We start from the raw sequence: 15,987 nt of genomic DNA, 5'->3' as shown, positions 1-15,987 counted from the left end.
TGTTTATAAGCAAAAAAACTAGAACGGCACTCGGTGGAGTGCATACCTCCACCATGCAATGCCTGATTCACGAGAACATACCTGGCCCAATAAAAAATTTGAAATATCATGCCAAATATAGTTTTTTGGCCCAATCTTAATCGTGAAGAATCACTTCGAAAATTAAAGTTCTTGTATTCAGATTCATATCTTCATCAAAATTGAATCAATTTGTCCTCTTCACCACCCAACCTGTACACCAAGTTTCGTCTGAATCCACCCACAACTTGAGATATTGTGCGACATATCGGTTTGCCCTCATCTCTCAATGGTGAAGAATCACTGAACTTATAGTATCCGGATCTAAATCTTCACCGAAATATAATCAGCTCAGCCTTGAAGCATGCCCAACCTCTCCACAACTTTGAGATATCCTGCACACAAACAGACAGAGGGGTGAAAACAACCTCCTTCCACCTTCAGTGGAAGAGGTAATAATGGAAGACAATGCCGGCGGTCCTTTCTTCAAATGTTGTATTTTTTCCAAAGCAAGGTTTCAAGATCAAATGTGCCACATGGGGCTATTAATCAATTTTCTAATTGCCTTTCTTGAGCTTTAACCTTCACTCCTTTGAGTACCCTCGAACAGTCAAAAACCTTTTGCTGCACCTACAGTGACCTCTTAAAACTTTTTTTGAGGGGAGCTCAGTGAATGTGTGTGTGTGTGTGTGTGTGTGTGTGTGTGTGTGTGTGTGTGTGTGTGTGTGTGTGTAATATATATATATATATATATATATTACACATAAAAAGTGGGGAGAACAAGTATTTGATACACTGCCGATTTTGCAGGTTTTCCCACTTACAAAGCATGTCTTCTTCTTCTTTCGGCTGCTCCCTTTTAGGGGTCGCCACAGCGGATCATCCGTATGATCCGCATACTGATTTGGCACATGTTTTACGCCGGATGCCCTTCCTGCCGCAACCCTGGTCGCCTCTTACAACACAGGGATATGGTACACCTATTTTAACCGGGGTATACACCGGTCCAGTATACTGGTACTCATTTCGCCGACCTCGGAAGGATGACAGGCTGAGTCAACCCCCTGGTGTATTAATTCAGTGACCCAACGGGGCTTGAACTCAGGACCTTTTGGATCCCAAGCCACTGCCCTAACCACTGCGCCAACACCAGGATCCACTTACAAAGCATGTAGAGGTCTGTAATTTTTTATCATAGGTTCACTTCAACTGTGAAAGACAGAATCTAAAACAAAAATCCTGAAAATCACATTGTATGATTTTGAAATAATTAATTTGCATTTTATTGCACGAAATAAGTATTTGATACATCAGAAAAACAGAACTTAAGATTTGGTACAGACCTTTGTTTGCAATTACAGAGATCAGACATTTCCTGTAGTTCTTAACCAGGTTTGCACAGTGCAGCAGGGATTTTGGCCCACTCCTCCATATCCTTCAGGTTTCAGGGCTGTCGCTGGGCAACACAGACTTTCAGCTCCCTCCAAAGATTTTCTATTGGGTTCAGGTCTGGAGACTGGTGAGGCCACTCCAGGACCTTGAGATGCTTCTTACGGAGCCACTCCTTAGTTGCCCTGGCTGTGTGTTTCGGGTCGTTGTCATGCTGGAAGACCCAGCCAAGCCCCATCTTCAATGCTCTTGTTGAGGGAAGGAGGTTGTTGGCCAAGATCTCGCAATACATGGCCCCATCCATCCTCCCCTCAATACGGTGCAGTTGTCCTGTCCCCTTTGCAGAAAAGCATCCCCAAAGAATGATGTTTCCACCTCCATGCTTCACGGTTGGGATGGTGTTCTTGGGGTTGAACTCATCCTTCTTCTTCCTCCAAACATGGCGAGTGGAGTTTAAACCAAAAGCTCTATTTTGTTCTCATCAGACCACATGACCTTCTCCCATTCCTCCTCTGGATCATCCAGATGGTCATTGGCAAACTTCAGACGGGCCTGGACTTGAGCTGGCTTGAGTAGAGGGACCTTGCGTGCGCTGCAGGATTTTAATCCATGACGGCGTAGTGTGTTACTTATGGTTTTCTTTGATACTGTGGTCCCAGCTCTCTTCAGGTCATTGACCAGGTCCTGCCGTGTAGTTCTGGGCTGATCCCTCACCTTTCTCATGATCATTGAAGCTCCACGAGGTGAGATCTTGCATGGAGCCCCAGACCGAGGGAGATTAACTTATCTTGAACTTCTTCCATTTTCTAATAATTGCACCAACAGTTGTTGCCTTCTCACCAAGCTGCTTGCCTATTGTCCTGTCGCCCATCCCAGCCTTGTGCAAGTCTACAATTTTGTCCCTGATGTCCTTAGACAGTTCTCTGGTCTTGCCCATTGTGGAGAGGTTGGAGTCTGATCGAGTGTGGACAGCTGTCTTTTATGCAGATAACGAGTTCAAACAGGTGCAGTTAATACAGGTAATGAGTGGAGAATGGGAGGGCTTCTTAAAGACAAAACTAACAGGTCTGTGAGAGCCAGAATTCTTACTGGTTGGGAGGTGATCAAATACTTATTTTATGCAATAAAATGCAAATTAATTATTTTAAAATCATACAATGTGATTTTCAGGATTTTTGTTTTAGATTCCGTCTTTCACAGTTGAAGTGTACCTATGATAAAAATTACAGACCTCTACATACTTTGTAAGTGGGAAAACGTGCAAAATCGGCAGTGTATCAAATACTTGTTCTCCCCACTGTATATCTCATGCTATCTGTTTCTATCTCACCCTGAAACACAAACGCTCCTGAGAGAAAGAGCAAATAAATAAATTTGCTTCAAATTAATCCTACCCTTCAGGGAAATTATTTATTCACACAAAAAAAATTTTTTTTTTTGAACCCGATTGGTGTATAGGCAACGGCAATAGATCACTGCATTGAGTGCTCCAGAATTTTTTTTTTTTTTTGCTTTGCTGTTAAATACTGTATATAACCTTATTTTTGAGCATTTTCAATTAGTGCAAGAATAAAAATCTTTTTATATCATGGTATTTTACTATGAGTTTCTGTTAGTGCAACATGATGCACCATTTGAAATCAATCGCTGCCTTTTTTATTTCATTTCATGTTGAATCTTCATTTGCCACAGATGTTAGTTCCACTCTTGAAGTTTCACCAAAACACTCAAAGGACACCGCATGAACCTGTTATACATTTAATATCACAAAAGGGGTACAACATTGGACTCCATCTGTTGGAATTCAAGTGTTCTATACAACAAAGATATCAAATATTCATAAATACTTCAGACAACACATCAACCAATTACAAACTGTACAGTCTGTGCAGCATTTCGCCGTTTTCATATCACTACGTCGAGATAATCGAAAACGTACTGGCTGAATAAAATAAAATAAAAATGCTGCATACGCATGGATATTTGGTGCTTCTTGCTTTACAAATGTCTTAACCACAGTTCGAGGCTGAAACAACGAACGTTTTTTTCACCGTAAACACCACTGAATATTTTCACAAACTACCTTCCCACAAACGGCATTGAAATTCAGCTCTGTGCCAAGAATCTTGTTCTCACTGCAGTAGAAACTAAGAGCATGAAGCATTTATTTACATCTATCAAAAATGTCCACTTTAATAGCACAACGAATCAAAAATAATTAGGAAAAGCAAAACAAAAACCAACAGGCCACAATAACATGGGATTAAAATGATCCGCCTCAATCTGGCTTTTGCCAAATGCTTAAGTGTACTACAATACAGCACTGGTGGCTCAACGTTTCTACCTATTCATCACAAATGGTCAAAAGGAATTAAAAATCAACATGTGACTATTTCAAAAACATGTTCCCTAGTTGGGGGCATGGGGTGGTTGTCTGGGGTACAATTATACATACCGAACCTAGCTTTGTCTTGGTACAAGATGTGGATGAACGGAGCTATGGAAGCCATTGGCCTTGGCTGGTGGGGATAAAACATGTGAGCTGCACATTGTTATAATCATAACTATCAACACACCTTCAAGGACATTTACATTTAACTGAAATGTGTGCAGTCAGCATTCTTACAGGGCCATATACTTAACACGGGAGATGCCAGAGCAAAAAACTGTCTTGAAGTACTCAGAAGGGAATGGCTGCCAAAGAAAAGAGTTGAGATCGGACCTTAAATAAATTAGTTGGATCGTCAAAGCTGTGGCCCTAAGTAAAATGGGAAGGACATCGATATAAATCAGGGGTAACCAGCTTAGCAGCAGTAACAGCTCTCGATCCAGAAAAAGCTGTCAGATTTGCTTCCGTTTGCCTTGTGGACATTTTCTTAGCAGTTCTTCATCATTTCTTCACTATGCCTGTAGTTAATATCAGCCTAGATTACTCCTCCCAGCCATTATCCTTGATCATGTGAGCCACCTCAATGATGTATTTGCCTTCCTTGTACTTCTGGCTGCTTTCAAATGCGTGTTCCTGTTGGAAAGGTGAGAAATACCCCTTGAGCAACCCTGGTTGCGACGAATTACCAGGGTGTCGTAAAATGCCAAGTGCCCAATTGGTAAACGCATACTACCTCGCACAGTCAGGGCAATTTGTGGTTCGCCTTGTACAAAACAGACCTACAGGCAACTCACATATTTCCAGCCAAGTGTGGTTTTGCAGTTCTCACAGTAGATGTCTGCAACAGCATGCAGACCTGTAAGCAGAACCCTCTCCTCTGCAGGTCCACACCCCACATTCACCCTACACACACACACACACACACACACACACAACACCATCCCTGGATACTGCAACGAGCACAGCTATGACAATCAGAGTAGGGTAACACCATGGGAAGGAAGGTTTTTCATCAGTGTTGACAAATACCGAAGTTGCATTAAAAAAAAAAAAATAATAATAATAATAATAATAATAATAATAATAATAAAAAAGGCCAACGTTGGCAACACCAAGGAGATCTCAAAAATAATTTGCATTTCTATTTGCTTCAAAACATTGCAGAGTTTTGTGGAAAAAGAATAAGCCTGGAGTAGAAATATGGTTGAATTTGAAAGACTACCTCTCCATATTTTCTGCATCACTGCAGGTGTTTGACCAAGGTTGTAGTACACAGCAATAAATGGCACAATTACGCAGTCATTAAAAAAAAAAAGATCGAAGGCTCACTCGTAAGTGGATCACGTATCCAGTCATGTTCGTGTTAATGGGGCCACGCAACTGGTCAATGTGTTGTGCCATCGGTGCCATGTGCCAGATCGCTAAGCGGAGCCAGTGAGGTGCACGGCAGTCTGGTTACGGCTGGTCGGCCCGAGAACCAATCAGTCCTTTAATGGACTTAGCCCAATTGCAATAATGATCACTGCAGTTCTAATTTACCCAGAGACCAGGTATATTTAATATTCAATGGCACACGGAGGACGGGAATACAAGAAATAAGCAATAATTACAAATGACGCAACCAACAAACCCATTACCCACTCTCCAACATATACGACCATGAAACGATGAACGATCGGAAGAGTTAATTATCTTATGCCTTATTGGGCCAAATCATTCCACTCCAGATAGACAATACCGAGCTGTGCCACAGGACAGCTTGGAACCAAAGCAAGTAGCAGGTCTGATGAGTCCTAGCAGCAGCTGCAGTCAGTCCACCTGGGAGGAGGTGGAGAGGGAGAGATGTGGCTGGCATGGTGGGGGGCATGCATTTCCTTCACAGCCCTGCAGATTTACGCAGCCTTCGCTTCAGAGGCTCCCGGGTATCTCCTGGCTTCTGCTAGGCGTATGCTTTTTATAACCTTCGGCACCCACCTTATGCCGTGACGTGCCCCTCCCACTCACAATTGCACCGAAGCCCAGTCTGGGGGTGGGGCGACCCTTCCCCGACGGTTCAGGTACTGCGGCAGTGGCTATGGTTCTGGAACCACTTCTCCCACCTAAACTGCTGCTTCGTAGCCGAACAGACACACTTGAAAGAACATAAAAGACAGATTCCAGAGGGGAGAACATTAAATAAAGGCTCAAAGGGATGGCAGTATTTAAACACATACATTAGGGAGACATAAAGCAACACATATCCAATATCACGATTAATTACCTCACACTTACTCCATTACATGAACTACAGAGATAACTAAACTATGCTGTGCAATAAATCGATGCAGGTTATTATTCATCCAGTCAAAACAGTAAAAGTTTATAATTGAAAAAAGCTGGACTTGGTCAGAAAAGCCGACGTTTCGGCAAGAATCCACTCTCCTTGGTCACGGCAGATGTTGAAGTGAAGTAGCTTGAGAATCGCCACGTGTCCTTGGCCATTGAGTAAAGCAAGTTGGACAGGATCCAATACTCAACAAGAACAAGATCCAGAAGGACAGGAAACGTGACTGTGTATGGCGTCAGTTGCGGTGACCCATCATGCACAGAGACCTCGGAGAAACTCGGCAAACCTTTAGGCCCATATAAACCAACATAGTCATCCAACTAATAAAGAGGCTTTGAACTCTGCTGTATATACGCACTTGAACATGCATGGTCACAGCTTTGATACGTCAAGTTGTCATCTTAGACAGAGGAAAAAAAAGTGGTTTGCGAGGTGTGTAAAGGAATCCATTTGGGAAAGAGTTGAATCACCCGAACAAAAACGGTGGTTTGCAATTGCATCTGTCACGTACGTGGAACAAAATTATAACATCTCTTCCACACAATGTGCAACTGCCATGTGACGCCTGAAATGGTCGAAAGACCAACTCACCTTACAATGGTGGATCCAGGAGGGGGTTCACTGGGTGCAGGTGAACCCCCCCCCCCCCCGTCCCCGTCCCAGTCCCCGTCCTTCCACCCTAAGAACTATGTCACATGATCGTCGTGCGAGATATCACTGGACAATCGACAATCGCATACCTTTTCCCTTCACTCGGCAATTAATCTGAGCCACGATACTTTTCTCTGCTGGTTCTGTATTGATCGCTGCGACTCAGTGTTTAGTTTTGGCTCCGAAGAGAAAGGCAACATTTTCGGGATAGTGTCCCACATCAAAGCCCAGTACAAACCTCAACTATTTTCACCGGGTAATTCAAAGTTTCAGTGGCTACATCATCCATTATTATAATTAATGATCTGATTATCCACAATGGCGAGTTTAGGCTTAGTGCTCGGGGTCATTTCCCCGCATTTTGCGCTTGTCCGTTCGATATTTTCATCGATTTGTATTTGAAACATTTTGTGTATTAACATTGTTGTTGTAAAGATCCATCACAAAGATTCCAAAATCTTCAGCTTTTCTTTAGAATCAGTTAGTGACAAGCCTGAGGCCTTTTCGTCAAGTAGCTTGATATTCCCAAATTTTCCTGTGGAGAAAGTCAATTTCTGGTTGGACACTGCAAGCTCAGGATAGATTAACCGGTTTTTCCTCGATGATTACATCGACTTTAATAAGGCTTGGTGGTATCATTCACAATATGAGAACATCTTAACCTTAAGTGAACACCCCCCCCCACCTAAAAAAAAATTATGGATCCACCCCTGCCTTACCACTGGCCAATGCCATGTGGTTATTCTCAAACTACTACTTTTCTTCAACATCAGCCATGACCAACGCGAGTGGATTCTCGCCAAAACATTGGCTTTACCAACCAGCTCGTCCAGCTTTTTCAATAATAAACTTTTCCTGTTATGCGATGCAATGTTAGTCTTGAGAAGTCATTTCCACAATATTTTCCTCACAATCAACAAAAATTGTTATGCACACACCACTCAAGGTTTTCATAAGTACATGTCCAAACAAATCCATATATATTTATAAATATATCTATCTATATCTCAATCTATAATTTATTTGTCTGAAGTACTGCAGAATAAATAATAATAATAAAAATAATCACGGGATATGTCGACTGTGCAGAGCAGTGCTTGCCCCTCGACTACAAAGGACCAAATGCCAAAGACTTAAGCAAAGGTTCATGATTTATAATCTATCATCTTTGAAACATCAACCAGTGGCATCTAGCCCTACTGGATTCCAGCAAGGCACAAAGTGATAAACTTCAAAGTTGCTGCCTTGGACAGGCTGTGTGGTACAGCACACACGACATTGCAATCTTACTCAGCTGTATAATCCACATTATGCAATACAATACTTACACAGAATTGAAGAGATATGCCCGTCCTTGGCTTCCTTGAAATGACTGCAAAAAGAAACAATGATGAAAGTATCAATTAATGTCCTGAGAAGCAAAAATCAAGTTACAGGCCTGGGTGTCTTCTACGACATGCATAAAATATTTGATCTGTCCCAATGATCCTAAAAAAAAAAGTTAACCTTGCATACCTCCCCCTGGTTGTTCCCTCCTTCTTACGTAATTGATTTATTCAGGCATGATCTCTGGCAATTACATAATTATAGTTCTTTGTTGGGAAACACTGGTCATTTCAAGCACTTGTGCAGAAGGCAGTAATAGATTTTCAAGACCTGCAACTTTTTTCAAGGAGGCAGGGTTAAATACTCAGAATAAAGTTTCAGTTAAGGAGAGTTTGCAACATACCTGCAACAATGGCAATATGGACAAATCGAAATGAAAGCGAGGCAACACACATATAGTATATTGAAGCATGCATCGTAAGGGAGGGGTACCCTTCCTTTTGTATTCATGTTCCTGTATAATAATGTCATGTCTTATAGGCATTTTCTGAATCACATATGGATTGTAGATGTCATATAACCAAAGGGATCAACTTTTGGTTGGAGGGCCACCTTTTCCATGAATGCAGTTCCCCTTTTTTGTTTTCAAGTTCAAGGCTCATGGAAGAGCAAGTACACTGAATGGATGAGGATGCAACATAACAAAAGGAACAGTAGAGGAGGGAGGGTGCAGAGGGGGAAACACCAACAGCAGTGGTTGAAGGACGCAATAAAAGGAGTCTTGGACTAATAATGGGAGTGGGGAGGAACCGTGGGGTGGATAAGATGGATACAAAAGCAAACTCTCAAGGAGGAAATACTGGATGTTTGGAAGGAGGTTGGCATTAACAGGGGTAGAAAAGATCATGATTTTGGATGGGGGATGAGCTAAGATGGTGAACAGCTGTCTTGAAGGTTTGGAGGGAAGAATGAGATAGAAAAGAATGTGGAAGTTGATTCCACAGGTGGGAGGGAAAAAAAAAATCTGAGGAACAAGTAAGTTGAGGTGAGCAGAGATTCTGGATTTTGAGAGTTTCACCAGAAGGGCGGTTACTCTTTCATCAGGTGATGCCAGACCCTTCTCTTTATCATTACTAATATCTTTATCTCTTTACTAATACACCCACTCCCGACAGGAGTGGGAGGAAGGGTTATGATATTTTCCTCTCTGGGGTATATAGATTATAGTAGAGCTCGGCTTAGGTCTGTTATTCCGTGGGGACACGAGAAACATATAATGCCTCAAGATCATTGGGTTTCCTCCCTTTCAGTTTAGTGTTAAACAGCAGTAGCGACTGTTTAAAAGTCAGGTCAGGTATGGGAGCATGCGCCGAAGCAGCACATCGCTGTGTTCACTTTCTGCCGGTACTCCAGGGGCCTCTGTCTGGCCATCCCCCAGGCAGATGCCTGACCCATCCCCATCTCCTTGAGATGCCGATCAACCTGCTGCAACCAGGAAGCACGTGGTCGGCCCATTGGCCTCCTCCACTCATGAGACTGCCTCGCTGAGAGAATCTGGTGAGCAGGATCAGCGTCAGGAACACGAGCCACATATGTCCATACAGCCGCAGCTGACACTCACGGACTATGCAGGTAACAAATCTCATTTGAGTCTCTCTCAGCAACTGCTCGTTGGACACAAAGTCCGACCAGCTATAGCCAAGGATTCTCCGAAGAGACCCGGTACCAAAGAAATGAAGTCTCTGTCTCAGATCCCTGGTCAGAGTCCAAGTCTCACATCCATAGAGCAAGACTGGAAGCACCAAGGACCTGAAGACTCAGACTTTCGTCCTCCCGCACAGGTACCGGCAGCGCCACACCCCAGGATCCAGTGAATCCATGACTCCCCAGGTCTGACCCAGACATTGAAAAGGTGATCGTACATGTTTGTGGTGTATAATTATTATTATTTTGTTACTTCTGGTAGGGGTGCCCCAGGAAACACCAGGATAAGCTATTTTTACATGTCAGCACAAGCCTAGTGTTGGCTTCGTGGTTGAGGTGGCTGGCTTGGGGCCTCAGGGTCCGGAGTTCAAGCCCATTGGCTGTTGAATTAACACAGCATGGAGTTGACTCAGCTAGTCATCCTTGAGGTTGGTAAAATAAGTACCACTGTATACAAGTACTAGTGTAAATAAGTACCAGGGCAATAACCATTTGGGGTAACCTGTCGGAGTGGCGACCCGTCCAGTACTGTACTCCTTGCCAATGAAACTGCCCTGGAAGCCCTATGCGCCTTTACGGCACAAAAGGAATGGTATTATTACACATTAAGAGTGTTTGTCCAAGGAGGAACCACCTCCCCCACCCCTGAATTATTGTTTTGTAATAACATGAATATTATGCCTTTATCATTATTGTGGTTAATACTTTTGTTATTAAAAGTGGCCTGGGGATGGGGGTTCTGAACATGAACAATTAGCAATCTGAACATGGCTACACGCCTTTACCCTTTGAGAACCCCAGTGTCCGTTTTACCAGCCACTTTAGTCAGGTTCACTATGTTAAAGTGGCTGTCACACCTTGACGTTTTAGCCAGCGTATGGCAAGGTATCAAAATGTATGTAAAATGCTGGCGTACACTGAACTATTGATGTTTTTTTTAATTTTTGGTCGTATTCATAACGTGTTGGACGTATGCAAAAAGTATTAGTAACGTACACAGAACGTTTCAATCACATATAGATAACTTATACCAACGAATGCTGAGCGTGTTGTCGGCGTTCACAACCTATGCCCAACGACAGTCTAACTTATGCATAGCGCGTGACAGCGTATCACCGACGATCACGTGGCATAGGCTATTCATAGGCTGCGGCTCGACGATTCAAATCATAACCGCACTAGACATCGAAGTGTCAAGCCGCTGTCACACCCTGATGTTTTAGCCAGTGTATGCCGACGTATGAAAAATTTGCCGAACCAAACTGGCACATGTCGAATACATTATGGGTAAGTTTTGTATATGTTGAGAGCACGCTGGCATACGTCATACGCCGAGTAGGTCGAGAAATTTTCAGCATGTTGAAAATTTCTCAACGTACTCGGCGTATGACACACGTTCCGCATACGCTGGCCATAAGTTGTAGGCACTTTACTTGTAAGGTACTCATAAGTCTAAACACGTCAAGGTAATGGTTTGCGTCAGTGTTCCAGACTCCCTGGTTTTTTTGTTTTTTTTTCTTCGGTACGACGGTCACGTCGACACACGTTACTTGTAAGTTACTCAAGTTCAAACACGTCGAGGTTATGGTTAGCGTCAGTGTTCCAGACTCCCTGGTTTTTTGTTTTCTTCGGTATGACGGTCATGTTGACACTTCGATTTCTAGTGCGGTCATGATTTAAATCGTTGAGCGGCAGCCTTTCAATTATATTATATTATAACTATTCGTCGGCATACGTCGTAAAATTTCAAGCATGCAAAAATTTGAGGACAACCACAAAGTACAACGATGAAAGCCAGCATACTACGATGTATGGCAGTGTTTTTCAGCGTGCTCTTAATGTATACAAAACTTACCCATAACGTATTCGACGTGTGCCAGCGTTTTAGAAAAAAAATTCATAAGTCGGCATACGCTGGCTAAATCGTCAAGGTGTGACAGCGCCTTAAGAGCCAAACTTTTGTTCAATATCGATAGAGATTTGTAACTATTCCCATTTTTGGAAAGCCCTTCGTCCACTAAACACAAAAACCAATGTTCCATTTGAATGGGATACTTTTTCAGCCGCAGTCTTGGATTTCAAAATGGCCGCCATTTAGTTACTGTTTTAATTAACTCAAAAACTAAGCAAGATACGAAAATTATTTCAATGGCTATACCCACATTTTTGGGGTGGAAGAAAATGATGGTGCAAGTAGAAATCGATTTTGATGGCAGCCATCAAAAACATCTTTTGTTTGTTATTGTATCAATTATTGTATTAAAATTGGAACACAATTCTTAGCGATAAGAACGTAACATTTGAAGCTTAGGAAATTGATGCATGTATTGACATCAAATTTAAATTTTGCAAGAACTCAAAATGCAGGTTATCTTATTATCCACGATGGTCACCATTCAAAATCTATTTTGGTCTACAACTTACTTGCAGCTTAAGAATTGTGAGCCAAGTATCCTCGGGGGCATCTCCACATTTTCATTCTGGGAAAGTGATGGTGCAGCTATTTGAAAAAGTTTTGGTGTTGGCTTACTGCAACCTATGATATTTGCCCACCAGTAGTTATTTCTGTATCACTTACAGCTATTTTGTATCATTTACAGTATTTCTGTATCACTTACAGTGACAATGTCTGATGTCGTTATAGTCTTTTCCAGACAGGTTTTTGCCTCTGACCGATTCCACCTTTTCCTTCTTATCCTCCTGACCACAAGCATCAGCTTGAGCATCTGCTGTCTCCAAGCAACAATCACGTAAATGAGGATATTATTTGAAGAATTCATCCAGAGCGAGAACATACAACGCCATGTATGAATAGATGTGAGCTCGAAGTGCATGTTTCTAGTGGGTGCACTTCAATATCTGTCTTGTTGTGGCTGAGCCATATAGGTCAGCCTCAGTCCAAGCATCATCAATGCCAGAGTTCTCCATGGATACGCCAATAGCCCTCAATGCAGCCATCACAACATGCAGTTCCCCAAGCCTTGGAACAACTTTGTCCTTCAGATCAGGTCTGGCATCTAACAGCTGCACGACTTTTTCATACAAAGCTAGATCAAAAGTTATTATTGTGGGATGAGAAACTCCAACAGCCATGTGTCTTAACTGATTGACCTGCACAATTACAGTCAGCAGTGTTGACCAGTCATGGGCAACTTACGGAAGCAGAGGCAATGCACCAACATGTATTTGAGATTGGCTTAAAAAAAATCAATGAGTTGAGTCCTGCCCAGCCAGTTATCTTACACCCATCTGCTCCATCTCTTGCCCTTGCAATAAATGATGCAAATACCAATCCAAGCTGTGTCAATTGGTATTTTTCTGGGATGCCAGTCTTGCTTACAGTGAAGTCAGTGTCCCTCTTGACTGGCTGTGGCTTGGGCTTACTATACTCCAACACTGAAACATGATATGGTGATACAGTCAGGCTCTTCGATTCTACAATGTCAAGTGGTGGAGCTAAAGGCTATCCATCTGCAGTCACTCTTTGGTACACGGCAATGATGGTGCCATGTGTTATACCCTTACCATCTGGGGTATCTTCATCAAAGTCTGCATTGTCTGCAGCAAAGAACGGAAAATCTCCCTTCTTCATAAATGGTGGGACATAGAGTCCTCCAGTCAGCTTGCCGTTTTCCACAACTGCATTAGCAATTGCAGTCTATAATTGAAGAACATGACTGTATTGGATACAAAAGCCTTGAGCACTGAGTAACTCAATCAGTGATTTGTTTTGTGTGCCATGATGTGCAGTAAGTACCAGCCCTTTAACCTGAGCATTTTCTCTAGAGTATGGAGCCCGAAGTGCCGTGGAAGAATCCTTTGGCTTGTATTTCACCTGTCATGTTGATGTGTACCCATACATCATGTTTTGGCACACTGTAAGTGCGGATCGATCAACGATGCGGGATCTCTTTTCCGTCTGTAGCTTGGAAACTGGTCCAACCATTACCCAGCGAATCATTGAATACAGTTCAGCAGGGACATCACTGTCAGAGCTGGTGACCTGCATATTATCCAAAGAGCCACCCGATGTTTTTGTTGCAAAACCAGTGATAGCCTTTCATATCACAACTGCTGCCTTGTATATGAGATTCATATTACTCATTTCGTCCTCCTCACTTTCAAGTGCTGATTGCACTAATATTTTATTACAAGCCTGTGGGGAGTAGAGCATAGATGATTTCCTCCTATTTTTTTGAAGAAGAGAAGCTGCAGTCGGCAATACAGACAGGATTTTCTCTTTCAAACACTGTCGACGATATGTTGGTGAATGGTTCTTTAAGGCATCGGGACTACCCAGCATATTTATGTTGATAGTTTCAATATCCTCCCGAGAGAGGTATTCCTTGTGTCTGGTTTGAATGTCAATTAGATGGATCAACTCAATCAAGCATGCCTATTGCAAAGGGGGATCTTTTTCTGTGTCCCCAACTTTGAGTTCACCCCGTAAAACATGTTTAGTCCAGCAGGGTTTATGATACTTGATGTCCATTGCATGGGTATCAATTAGGTGAGATACAACAGTTTATTCTAGTTATGAGCAGTTGGTCATTGGACTTTTCTATAGCATCTAAAGAGTCTTTCCAGCATCGTCAGTGCTGACAGAAAACAGCTGCTGATCATTATCCGTCTGATAGAAAAAGCAGAGATTCTTGTCCAAAGGAAGCGTGGTTGATTGTGGAAATGGCACAGGAGACTCGGACGTAGATGGTTCATCTACTTCAGTCATTGTTCTTTTCTGCCCTCGCATTTTAACGGCCATTGTCCCAGTTGAAAGTTCATGGAAGCTGCGCTCCCTTGCTCGTTGTATATGACATTTGTTGGTTGCTTCAGAATAGCAACTGCGATGCCACATAGCCTCCTTTACGTGCAGTGTCTCTGGCGTGCATGATTCAAGTCTGATGAATTCGGACGTACTCTCCATCCCGTAAGCTGGCACGTTCTCGAACACTGTCTATTAGACGCTGATATGAATCATGCCTGGGATGCAGAACAAGAGTTCCTTTTGCTGCATCGTGACTCTGGCACATGATGCAAAGCTGCCAGTCAATGGGTGTGGATCCCTTACTAAGAATTGGCCGGTCAGTCATTATGGGCTACAACCTGAAAATACAGTAAACAAATTTCTGATTAGATTAATGTAATGTTCGCATTCTTTTGATCTATTGAAAATTGTTCTTGTCACACCATCATTTTCTTAACCCCTGTATGTAGCTAACACTGGTTGAAAAATCACCATATCAACAGCGTATTGCTGAGCTATAGGTGAAAATTATAGTCATATGATTGTTTTTTCAGTGGTGGCCATCTTGGAATCCAATATTGCACCTTATCAAAGATGGCTGCCATCACAGCCTATTTTTTCTTGCACTAACATTTTCCTCAACCAGATTTCACCCAAGGTGGAAAACCCCCTTGGGGAGGGGTATGGGGCAAATGAAGCCCCTACAACCTCCATCGTGTGACCCTTAGTCGTCCTGTCAAGTTTGGTTGAGATTGGATAAGTCACGACCGTATGTATCATGGTCAAAAGGACAGAGACACCAAATTGCATATTTTAGTACGATTCCCTGAAGTTCCAAATCGCCCTGGGGTCCAAATACACCAACTACCCCAGGGAACACAAAACTCGAATGCAGCAAGGAATGTTGGGGTGGGAGAGGTCTGCTTCAGCCCACTGTTTTAAACATGTGGAGCAGCAAGAGGGTGGAGTTTATTTTTTAACAGTTTCTGGGAAGTGGAGCCAACCGAGTCATGGGACTTCAGACTGGAATCAGTGTGACCACTCATTTTCATGAATGCCAAGGTGAGCCGATGAAAAAAGCCAAGAATTCACAAGGTTTCGGAAAAGCGATGACAATAGAAAACCTATACGCCAAGAAAACCTATAGAAAACCAAGACGCCAAGGTGAACAACGAATAGCCAAGATCTTGTGAAAAAAGCCAAGGAGTGGTCACACTGACTGGAATGACTAAGTGGTTACTTTGTTTCATTTACCTAAACATCACTGTTTGAGCTCGAGTCATAGTGCTACACTCATCCGACGAATCAGAAGTTCAGTGGGTGCAAGATGCCAACTCCCCGTAAAACAGGGTTACGCAAGAGCCCTGTGCAAGATACATGAGGCAGACGCAAGTTTCTCAATGAGATGGATTTTTTTTGTACACACTGTCGAGGCTTGTA

At 42.7% G+C, this 15,987-nt stretch overlaps 1 protein-coding gene across 3 annotated transcripts in view; it reads right to left on the bottom strand.

Moving 5' to 3' along the window:
- Window positions 1-3,151: 3,151 nt before the first annotated feature.
- LOC147028822 (protein yippee-like 1) overlaps window positions 3,152-15,987 on the bottom strand; it is a 36,708-nt gene continuing 23,872 nt past the window's right edge. The window contains exons 3-7 of one of the 3 annotated variants that reach the window (XR_015057724.1): window positions 8,102-8,145; window positions 5,801-5,927; window positions 5,535-5,614; window positions 4,591-4,699; window positions 3,152-4,429 (exon numbers count right to left, since the gene is read on the bottom strand). Coding sequence is in view for 1 of the 3 variants with exons in the window: in XM_085879569.1 (XP_085735695.1) it covers window positions 4,337-4,429; window positions 4,591-4,699; window positions 8,102-8,145 (246 nt within the window). In the remaining 2 variants the exon portion in view is untranslated. Of the gene's footprint in view, window positions 4,700-5,534; window positions 5,615-5,800; window positions 5,928-8,101; window positions 8,146-15,987 lie in introns of all 3 variants that reach the window. The other 2 variants (XR_015057723.1, XM_085879569.1) reach the window with 2 other exon arrangements.

Source organism: Eptatretus burgeri, chromosome 4 (assembly GCF_056783735.1).
Source record: "Eptatretus burgeri isolate ZD-2024b chromosome 4, Ebu_testis_v1, whole genome shotgun sequence".
NCBI lineage: Eukaryota > Metazoa > Chordata > Myxini > Myxiniformes > Myxinidae > Eptatretus > Eptatretus burgeri.
Note: the sequence above shows the minus strand (reverse complement) of the source record. Positions and strands in the feature narration are given on the sequence as shown.